This window comes from Thunnus maccoyii, chromosome 11 (assembly GCF_910596095.1).
Source record: "Thunnus maccoyii chromosome 11, fThuMac1.1, whole genome shotgun sequence".
Classification (NCBI taxonomy): domain Eukaryota; kingdom Metazoa; phylum Chordata; class Actinopteri; order Scombriformes; family Scombridae; genus Thunnus; species Thunnus maccoyii.
Window position 1 is genome coordinate 30,571,100 of NC_056543.1, and position 12,028 is coordinate 30,583,127.

At 41.9% G+C, this 12,028-nt stretch overlaps 1 protein-coding gene across 1 annotated transcript in view; it reads left to right on the top strand.

Annotated features, from left to right (window-relative positions):
- LOC121907112 (protein FAM124A) overlaps positions 1–12,028 on the top strand; it is a 34,974-nt gene that overhangs the window by 15,947 nt on the left and 6,999 nt on the right. Inside the window, exon 3 of the mRNA XM_042426489.1 lies at positions 8,830–9,596. Within this exon, the coding sequence (XP_042282423.1) occupies positions 8,830–9,596 (767 nt within the window). The remainder of the gene's footprint in view (positions 1–8,829; positions 9,597–12,028) is intronic.

A 12,028-nucleotide genomic window follows, 5' to 3' on the forward strand; every position in this document is an offset into this window, starting at 1 on the left:
TTTTTGACTCAAATGTAGCTTAACCATGTCATGTGATATGTTACTTCAGTACACTTTAACAATAAATATTACTGAGACCACAACAGAAAATTACAGATGAACATTTAATATCCAGGAATTCACATTATTGACACTACCACTGACTGTCCCTGTAACACACTGGCCACAATCACACAGCCATATACTGGGTTTTGACCTAGTCTTGTTGTTATTGTACTTCCACCGCAGCTCAATAGGGAAACACTGTTCGAAGAAACACAAAGAGGGATAAACTTTGAAATGCATTTTTGCACTAAATGACTGTGTGGACACACTGTGGATTTTGGCCTCCATCACTTACATTGAAAGCACATTTGACAGGGATCTTTTAATAGCCAGTATGAACAGGAGGAATGATTACAGCGAGGAAAACCTCTTTCAGTGCTCATATGGACACCTATCCTTTAAGTACATAAATGTACAATTGGTTGCATTTCATGATTTTTTTTGTCATTATCCTTCTTAATGAACACTCAGCCTGAAACACCCAAACACGTCAAATATTTATTCATGTATTAGTTTAGAATTTCTAGCACCCAGGCTATGCTGTATATCTTTGTCACAACTGTTTAAAAACTACATTATTTTGTTAGAAGGTTTTTGTGTTTAAAAATTGTGTTATTAGGTTTTTTACCCCACATTTTTATATCAGTTTCAGCTTTAAACAACAGGCACCAGCTGAACTCTACCACACTGTATTCTTGTGTGTAACAGGGTGTGCGAAATCTATTTCACCTTTACTGCTTAAAGAGAGATCTGAGTGTTCACTACCTCTTTGCCTTTCTTCAGCTCAGACCTGTATTCACACTCAGACACTTTTGAAGATGACGGACTTGTCTGTGTTGGAAGGACAGCTCTGAGTATCCTCTTACAAGCCAAACCACACACAGTTATGTCAGCCAAGGCACTTTCAGCACAGTCAGTTTGAATAGCACCTGATGGATCAAGGACCACCCATAACAGCTCAATACACACACACACACACACATGTGCACGTGCACACACACACACACAGTGCCTTTTCCCTAGTTGAATGTGGCATATGAGATCCAGGCTCTGCCATAAGGCAGCTTGGATTAAGTGTTACCAAATGTGCGTCTTCCAAATGAGGTTCGAACCATGAGGCAGTGATCGCAGCTAAATATGCTGTAGTCGGCTGTTTGTTAATGATTTAATTGGAGCAATGCTGTCTGTCAGGCTTGTTGTGGGCCTCTCTGAAGGTTTGAATTAGTGAGTGTGGGGTTTTTAATTAAATAATGACTATGAGTTTGTAGTTGGAGGTCTTCATGGGTTCATTTGGTTCCTAATAACCAAGACCTGACCAGGGACCAACCTGAACCTGAGTCAGGCCATGTTCAATTGATATATTTCTATTATATTGTTGGGTTGAGTTGGGTCCTGTTGTATTGCTGCAGGTCTCAGGTCTGTGTGTCAATATGGCCCCATTTACACTTGGTATTAACATGTGATCTGTATCTGGACAATGACATCCCATCAATGGATCTTTGAATTCATACCAGGCATTCAAATGCGTTCTCGTTTTCTCAACTGTGATTACACTGGATTTCAATATGTAAATTAGATAGGTGGACTTGGTCAACAAACATGTCACATCCCAGGTCAAGGAAACTGCTGCCACGAATGGGCGTCATTCACTTTTTGCGAAGTTAGACTTCTAGCTACTGCTACTGTCTGTAGTTTTTGTGGGGCTTGCATAAGCTGGCAGGAAGAAGTGGAGCTAGGTGACCTTTCAACTTACTGGGACAATTTTTTTCTTATGAATGTGGTCCCGCTGTACAGATTTACACCTGATTGAGATCCAATTACAATGTGAGCCTGACCACCTCCAGATGTGGTCTGGCCAATGCAATCGCATTCTGGTCACAATGTGTTCTGAGTGCATTTACACCTGCATTAACATGCATTTATCCTTATCCAGAAAGTGCATCCAGATACAGATCGCAAGTAAATGCCAGGTGTAAATAGGGTATTCGTCTAATCGCATCGCAATGGACTCTTCAGCTCTGATTATGTGGTGCATCATCATCCTCATCATTACAGGAGAGAAAATGTGTGAACAGAAAAAAATGACATGTATTGGTGCTTTTCAACTGTGACTGCCTGTTGATTGGTGGAGCAGCATGTTGCTCTGCTGCCAGTGTTGATGTTCTCTCTCAGGGTGGACCACATATCAGATTGGGTCTTTTCAAACTGGGACTGTCCTTGAGTCCCTTTCAGATTGGGTCTCCTTAAAAAAGTATGAAGGCTGGGTTTAGGGTCCAAAATTGGACTTTGAGATTTAATTTGAGGGTGTTAACACACACATCAGATGAGCAGTCCAGTTGTCCATTTTTATTCATAGCCAATTTTAGAGGACTGAAAGTACTTTTTATCTTCTATCAGGCCTGTACTGCAGCCATTTCCACTTCTTAGTTATTTTGGGGTTTTCAATCTGGCCTTCTCAACAATATGATACTGTTTGGCCATAAAAATCTTTTAGGTGCCTTGTTTATATGTTTAGGATTGTCCTGCTATATTGTCCTAAAATTGTCAGACTGTATATACACATATATACACTACAGGAGTCCTACTCTCTTCAATGAATATGGATGGGACACCCTTGAAGCTGAAAGTCAGCACTGTTGTGCTGCAGTACAGAGCCAAAACACCAAAATAAAACATGTAACTGTCCAAAAAGTAACAGAGCGCACTGTATATTTATGTGTGAGTGAAATGAGGTCACAGTGTCATCACCTTCAGCTTTTTGTGCCTCCACTAAGCCAAGCTGCCTTCCTCCAGGTCTGCTGGGACAGTGAAGGTCACATGACATGCATGAACTTGGACTAACACTGCTGACTGGCTCTGGTCTCCTCACTAAGCCTCTCCTTCTAATCTAAACAACAGCCTGATCTAATCTATCTAATTCTTAAGTTTGAGACTAGCAGCAGTTTTAAGCCAGAAAATAGTGGCTCCACATTGTGGTCGGATTGCTTTTATCTTCTGTGAAACTTTAGGGTTGGCGGCGTCCACATACAGAACCCTTTGTATAGTTTGCTCTGGGAAAGGAAGTCGCCAATTCAGGTTCTGCTTATGTTGCTTTTCAAGAGTCATATCACGCAAAAAATTGCAAGCCATGTCCTTTTGTGTCTTCTAGACGACAGAGTAAACAAGCTCATTCATTTTCATTGTGTCAACATAAGCTGTATAATTTACAAGAGTTTAATTATGTGTAGAAATGCCAAGTTGCAGTTTTTGCTCTTGTCATTGGACTGGAGTGTGAGATTTAGCTGACAAGCAAAGGCTCCAGCAGTAGTTTTGAGTAATAGCTCTCATCTCAGGAGAGAGCAGTGTATCAGTTGTCGCTTTAATGTCTCAGTGTTTGTCATATGAGAAAACCTTGATATGTCTAGTGTTATTCTATACTCTTATTGTCAACAAATCCCATTGAGATAAAAAGCAACAATGTGTTAGTCTGTCTTTCACTAGACTTCCCTGTCTAAGCCTGGAGCCTATTGGTTCCTACTAAATACATTAATCTTTAAAAACAGGTTACAAAGAGAAAGTCTCATGTCTAAAATGTTTTTTGAACAACAATGCAGGTCTATGGCACAGAGGAATAAGCTACATCAATGTTGGGATACACAGACAATACTTGTTGGTAGGATAAATTAATTGTTGGTTTTGGTGTTTTCATGGGATTTGCTTACGGTGAGAAATATATAGAACATCACCAGACTTATCCTGTAAGTATGCAACATGTTTCACATGCAGATTGTTTATGTAGGAAACCTACAAAAGATAATTTGGCATCACCAATCAGAATCAAATGTGTTTGAAAAAACTGAGTAAACATTTAAACAGGTTTTTACTGCACTTCCAGAACTTAATGTTATAGAAGGGACTTAATTCACCTGGCACCAGTCAAACTGACGTATGAGTGTTGGAACTTGCATCTTTTTTCTTCTTTCTTTTCACCAGACGACAAAAGGGGCCCCCATCTTGAATTTCCTCCCTCAGTTGTTTTGACTTACACTGAGGGCCGAGCTAGCTAAAGCTGAGACTGCAGCACTTACACTCACACACACACACACATAAACACACTGCAAGGCCTTAGTTGAGTTTTCGCTGCTAATCACTCTCATATGTGCAGGGGCCAGTGGAAGGCGTGTTGTTTTATCTCACGTCATCATCTGTGCGTATGGCTGTGTGCATTTGCTGCCGGTTAACACTAAAACACTGAAAGTCTCTAACAAGTAGAAAAGACCGTTATTGTCTATAAATGTGCCAACTGATGTGAGTATTGTGGGTGGCTGTGCACATGCATGAGTGTGTATGCGGTCGGTCAAGTCAGAACGTCAGCTTCAGCTTGAAGATACGAGTGGATTAAGAGCTTAGAGACACACTCCTCCAGAGCTTTACACAAAAACCCCCTCCAGTCCCTTCACAGGATTCGGGGTGACTTAATCTCTAATTTATTCTTCTCTGTGCCAGATCCCCATTGCTAGGAAAGCCCCAACCAGCATCAAGGTATTGAGATGTATTTTTAGCCTTGTTAGCGGTGTAGCTCTAGGGAAGACAATATCAGTCGACCACCATGGATTGCCATGAAATTCAGTACAGACATTCAGTGTAACCCTAACCCTCACCCTCAGGATGAATTGTAACAACTTTGGTGTTTGATTTGATGGGTATATGGTATATTTATTTTTAGACAACTGATGTGGTGCAGATCTCTGGATATTTTTGTAATGCAACTATTCTTTGTGTGCTGCCATTGAGATTTCTGTAAAGTAGTTCCCCCACCACAACCTTCCATATGGCTGGTGTAAATCCCATTTGCACTATGTTTACGTCTGGTCGCCAGAGGCAGAGAGGTTTCCTTGCAAAACCCACCACTGACATGAGTCAATCCAGTGGAATACGTAATCAACCCTCTGTTACCTCCTTCTCCTATTATTTACAATGAGGAGAGAGACGCACCTTGTAAACACTTGCACAAATGACACACGAACTGCGACTCCAGCCTGATGCCCCCTGTTAAACGATGCTTACGTTTTGGGCGCTGGAAAATCAGGTGCAAAAGCTTTAGTAAATCTGACCTTGAGTTTGCATACAGGTGACAGTAGTGTCTGCACTGGTGTGGGCATTTTGCTTCAGGCACAGGCTAGAATATGAAACACACACCAGGAAGGTGGGTTTGAAGGATTATCAAACACAAAGAAACTCCTGTGAGGCAGGATTTTACAGCCCTGAAAAACGACACGGCAGCTATAATTTCCTCCTCCATCTTGATGTTTGTTATCAGTAGAATTACCACATTGTTACTAGCTACATGCTACAAAGTATTCTGTCTTCTATGTGTGTTTGCATACTTGATTGACCAACACAGTGTGTTGCCGGATGACATTGCAGCACATGATCGCAGCCTGTGTTTTTTTGCCTGGAGCCCTTTGCAGTGTCAAAAATGAATTAAGAGGTTGCATTTTTGAGGCAGTGCTTTATCTGATCTGACAGCCGTAGAATCAGACGAAGCCAGAATTTTAAATATCCAATGGGATCCCAATCATCCACATGTTTCAAACAGTGTTTCAGATATAGATGTCATGTTGATTGTAATGCGATCAGGAAGACAGAAACAGGTGTGTGGGAGCTTGTCTGTGACTCTGTGATCTTGACCCAAACTTAGATTCTTCTTTAATCCCGGAGTCATTTTGGTTACCGACTCCCAAGAACTTTGGATAGATGAAGAGACATGAGGTGAAGAAGGATTGCAGGGAGAAAGGCAGGGAAAGACAAAAGATAAGGACTAAAGAGGCAGATACAGAGACATTTGAATAGGGAGGAAGAGTAAAGAATCAGATGAAGGATTGATGCCACGTCCTGTTTGCTGCTTTGTTCACTTGATTGTTTATCATAAACTCTTATGAGGCATAAGTTGGACAGTTTGGGCCAAGATCTGTATTCCTGTTGGACAGATTTCAGGTTGTACAGGGACAGCTTCAGCATATGTTGAGTCATTGTAAACAAATCAAGCTGTGTGTGTGACAGTGCAATGTGCTGTACAGTAAATACCCTTTAAGATCCCTATCATTCCTGTGTTTGGTGTCTTGATGCCAACTACATGTCAGGGAAACATTGATTCTAATGGGATCAGGCAGTGTGTGTGTGCGTGTGTGTGTGTGTGTGTGTGTGTGTGTGTGTGTGTGTGTCAGGACGTCTTTGCCCTGGGATCCAGATTAAACCTGCAGTGGAACTTTCTTGATCCCGCTCTCTTTATCTCTTCAGACAATCCGAGCCACGCTAGGACGAATGACGAATGTTTACATTGAGTCCAAATCCTTTCAAGTCCTTTATCCTCAATTTAGTTTTAGCTTTTAACAATTTTATGTTAAAATTAAATAAATGACTTAATATTCAAAGGTAAAACTCAGAGAATGACATGCAAATACCTGAATATACAGGACATATTTGCTATTAAGCTAAATAATGAATTTATCTAATAAACATACTGTTGTACATTGCTCTTTGCTAGTGGTTGCTGTGGTGTATTCTGTTTGGATGCAAAGCAAATTTTAACCTCACAGACGAGTCTTTGACTCAGTTTCCTAGAGTGATTCTGCATCTGTGATACATTTTCTCCTGTTTTTTCATTGATTTAACATTCATGTTCAGTCTGCACAAAGCTTTAGACATTGAGTATAACAAAGCGAGGTACTTTACTGACCCGAACCTACTTGGTGTTTCTGCCTCTGTTTATTTTCACTTACAGTGTCATGAAGGTGAAAAGAGAATGATGCAGAAATGAGGGGAGTAACAAAATATCAATATCTGTTTGTTTCCTATTGAGTAGTTTACTTCACATAAAGGTGATATTGTTTCAATCTAATTTTTTTGTGTCACTAAGTGTCAATTAAAAAAGACATATGAACAATCATCAAGATGATAAATGTTGTGATACAAAAATGTGATAACACACCTGTTATTTTGCACCTAAATTTGTTGGAAACATTTGTATAGTCAAGTCAAGTCAATTTTATTTTTATAGATCAATATCACAAATCACAAATTTGCCTAAGGGGGCTTTACAATCTGCACAGCAATACAAATTTCTCTGTCCTTAGACCCTCAATTCAAAACAAGGAAAAATGCCCTAAAAAAAAACTTTAATGGGGAAAAAATGGAGGAAACAGAGGAGGGATCCCTCTCCCAGGATGGACAGACGTGCAATAGATGTGCAAAGAATAGAACAAGAAAGACAAATTACAGCAAGGACAAACAGGATGACAAAATTATAATGGATTTATAATATATATGAAGAATGTGATCAAGAGGATGCTGAGCAACTTTCAAGTACCACCAAAAACAGAATAGGACCTGAGCCATGCAACCTCCATCACCATGGAGACCTGGGAAGAGAACAGACGACACATATACAAAATTAAAAAATGGTTAAACTTGAAAAACACACACACACGCGCACATTTTATACCTGCTCTATAAATGTTGCCTCCATTCAAATATCAAGAAATATTGTGAGTGAATTGATTTGTGAATAATGTCAAGTGTATCATACTTTACCCTGAACTGACTGTGTCACTACACCTCTAATGTTTCCTTGTAACTTGATCCTAACATTTAGGAAATGTCACCTCTTTGGTCAAGTAGAAACTGTCCTTTTGCAAAGGCCAGTGAGACTCATGAGACAGAACTTGTCCCTGTTCTGCCCCTCTGTTACATGGAGGGTTTCTGGCAACAGCCAAAGTCTGCGGTGCCAGGGACAAGAAGACTGTGTGTCCTTTTCCAAACTGCCCACGGCCTCAAAGCACAAACGAAATGGGACAAGTCCCACGAGAAGTCAGATAAGGACCGTAGGAAAAGTGGAAGAGAAAGAATGAGAGAACATGGAGATAGGGAGATACAGTGAGATTGTGTTCATGCAAATATGAACAGGTTGGCTAAAAATGACAGCTTTGGGAGCATTTCTGTTGTAGTTTTGCAGTACCTATGCCAGGGGCTGAGCTTTTCCAGGTCAGGGGTTCAGGGAGAGGCTACACCTGAATGCATCGCTCCTGCTGTGATCTGGAACATTCCTCTGGGCTTCAGTAATGACCTCCTAATGGCACTAATGAGCCCCCACAGAGGAGCCCTGCTCCACATGGATCTGGTGGAGAGGAGGGAGGGGGACAGGGGTAGAAAGGTAAACACTGAAATTGGAAGCAAGATTGAGTTGATGTAGATGAGTGCAATGAAGGACAGGAGTGAAAGATCTGGTGGGTAGAGGGAAGAGGAGAGGGGAGAGATGGAGAAAACCTGAAGGAAGAGGTAAACAATGGAAAGAAAAAGAAAGGTATAAGATAGAAAAAACAGCCTGGAATCCCAAAGAATTATCTTCATATCGGATGAAGCTGCAACACAAAAGAGACAATGTTCAGTGTCATCACAGGAAGTACTGTGTCCTTTATTTTTAGCGAGCAGGAAAAGAAAGGTCGTGGTGGTGGATGAGTGTTTAACGTAATCTAGAAATTTCTAGAATTGTCAGCCAAGAGTGTTCTGTCTCACTGCAGGGATAGACAAAAGGATCAGGAAGTTATTTTATATCATCTGAACATTCACAATCCTCTAGCTTCCTTCTTTTTATCCCTCTACAAATGTTCTCAAATTCAACAAGCTTCAACATGCTGATCGTAATTTAATCTCTTCTTCTCTATGTCTTTCTCTTCTCCTTGTTCCTCTTCCCTTTGCTTCCTTCCCTCCCTCTCTTGTCTTATCTTGATGCTGTTGTATGTGGAGGTGAGTTATCCATGGGCGAGCTCCAGGATCCTTTCCTCGTCAGCGTCCACCTCATCGCTGACCCCGGCCAGGGCAAGTTCCTGCAGCGCGCTGCAGATGCTGTCTTGGCATGGGTTCACCCCGAGCTGCATCTCTTCAGAGTCTCGGAGCGTGCCTCAGTCTACCAGCCACCCTGGCCCAAGCGCCATCAAAACAGCAGCCAGACTGCAGCCTGCCAACCGGCACTGGCGGTCATCTTGTTCCTCCAGGAGGCATGCGGCGGCGAGGAGCAGATATTGATGCTGCACCGCGCTCTGCAGCAGCCGCCATGGCGCTACCACCACACTGAGGAAGTGAGCAATGGCCGGCGGATGCTACCACTGACACCATGCAGTCAGGACTTTTTCACTCTGGCTCCTGGCACGCCGCTCTGGGCCGTGCGGCAGGTCCACTATGGGAAAGAAATAGTGCGATTTACTATTTATTGCCGCCATGAAAATTATGTCGACATGGTGCGGCTGTACAAGCTGCTGCTTCAGCGCAGAGTAGCGCAGAAGAAAGAGGACTTTTGCTTCTTTGTGGTGTACTCTAATCTGGATATGGAGATCCAGATGTCATTTAAGAGGCTCCCGCGAGGTCAGAGTCCAGTGACACTGGACTCAGCAGTGATGGAGGTGAGGGTACGAGACGTGGGGGCACTGGTGCCCCTGCTGCCAAATCCCTGCAGCCCAATCAGTGAGGTGCGCTGGCAGACAGAGGACTACGATGGAAATAAGATCCTCCTGCAGGTGAGAGTGCTTTGGGTTGGTGCCATGTTTTACTTGTGCCAAATGTATCTGGTGTTTTTTAATAAGTAGTGTCATGAGTGTCATCAAACAGGATGTACACTCTTGTACCCAGGTTACAGTGATGACCTGCAACACCCAGGACATTTTCCAAAACCGTTTAGTTAGTTAGTTAGTTAGTTAGTTAGTTAGCAGGATATCTCAAAAACCACTGAATTGATCTCAGGTAAGTGATTGAATGTTAATCTATACTCCAAGGAACAATTGATTCATTTTTGGCACAGATAGCACCACCATCAAACAAAATACTTTGCTTCTTTTAGTGACTCCTGAAACATGAGGTTTAAAAGTAAAATGCTTGTTTCCCCAGATTCCCTAGATCAAGTCAAATCTGTCAGTACTTGTCATTTTCCATTATTAAAATCACAAGTTTTATCCATAAAGCTCTATTCTCTTTCAGAGCACTGCAGCCGTCATGCAGAGCAGAATAGCCACAGAGGAGGATGGTTTGATTGCCTTGTCTACAGCCTGTATTTATGATTGTGTACAAGACAAATGGAGAAAAAAGGCAGAGCCTTAGGTGAAAGAAAAAGAGAAAGAAAGACAGAAAAAAAGTTCAGAACAGGACGTAAAATAGACTTTCAGCCAAATATAAAAAGCTCATACAGCAGACAAAGGAGCATTGAGCCTCTTTCACTTTTTACATTCCATCCATTCACCCGTTAATTTATCCATCCATCCCATCACCCACACTGTAAAAAGTTTGAATGAACGCATCTGCTGTACCTCCTTCACTCAAATTACGTAAAAATGCATGCTGTTAAAAAGCACGCGTGAATGAACACACACACTCACAGAAAGACACACCCCCACACAATGGTCCTTGTTTGGAAGGTATCAGTTTCAGAGGGGATATCTGTCCAGGCTGTGGGAGATAAGTAGTTTTGAAAGTTCAAGGCGATTAAGCAGCAGTCCATTACTGGGATTGGAACAGCACTGAGGGAAACAATAAGTTAATCTATCATGACAAAGGACCATATGCATGATGCTTAACTGCCACCTGGCCTAAAGTCATGTGATCCTCCACACTGAAACACACTGCATTACACTGTGTCATAACCAAGCCGCAACTCCCATGGCTTAAAGCCAATGTGGAAGTGTCTTAATTAATGGCCATTAGATGCTGACTCCCATTCAAAAAGCATCAACTTCTCTCTAGAAATACTAAGTCAATCTTTTTTCTCAATGAGTCATTATGATCTCAATCTCTAAATTCAGGCCCTCTAATGGTGGTAATTTTGGAAATTATCGCTCTGTTAATAAGATTTGAAGACTTAGTAGCTTTGATGTCTGCTGTGTGGGCCTTGATTGATAGCTGTGATTGACAGTTGGCTCAACTGCTGGTCTCCCCGGCTCTCCTTGTTTTTTTCCAACCTACACAGATATTCATTTAACTAATCATATGACACAGGAACAGCCGCAGATCCTCACGTTTTAGCAACTGGAACCAGGGATTGTTTGGTATTTTTGTTTGAAAAATGACTGAAACAGTTACTTGATCATCAAACTAGTTGCTGATTAATTTCTGTTGTTTAATTCACTGCCTAATCATTTCACCTTTTAATGGAATCAAAGCTTTGGAAACATCAACCAACACCACAACCAAGCTGGTGAAGTAGATGAAGAATTCTGTTTATTAACTTCAATCACACATTTCTCTGCCTCATTGTGCTGTTTTTGGCTCACTGAGGTCAGATCTCCGGCTGACCTGGCTTATCCCAAGATAACTGAAGCTTACAAGAGTAAGGGTCTGATCATCGCCATGTCAACAACCTCATTACCCAGCACCCCCCGCTGCGGCTCCTCACCAGCATTGTAGCTTGTTGTCCTCACGGAAAACTGGACAGATCCTGTCATGTCGTATCATGTCACACAAACATGCACAGAAATAGTTTTAGTAAATAACAAATGAGTGCAGTTGACCTGCAGCATCTCTGGGATAGCAGCACACACATATGTGTCCTTCTTTAACCTCCCTCGAGTGTCATTACGCTGTAAATCACAGCCTCAACAGTAGACGACATCGCTCAGTGCCTCTTACTTTGTTGTGTGGGGGAGGTAAGTGTGCAGCCAGACAACCAGAATGAAGGAAAGCTACAGAGCCAGAAAGAGACAAGACAAAGTGAAGAAGAGAGCAAGAGAAAGATAAACAGAAGGAAGTGGACTGTTGAGGAGAGGGAGGAACAGAAACAGAGGGGAGAGGTAGTTTATAAAAGAAAGGAGAGACGCTGAGCAGGGAGGGAAGGAGGGGGAAACACTGGGGCATTGTTACACTCTCACTTTTTTCTCCACACACACACACACTTGTACTTTCATACATGTGAGGACCCTCATTTGACGTGATTCCCAAGACCCTTGATCTAACTCTAACCATC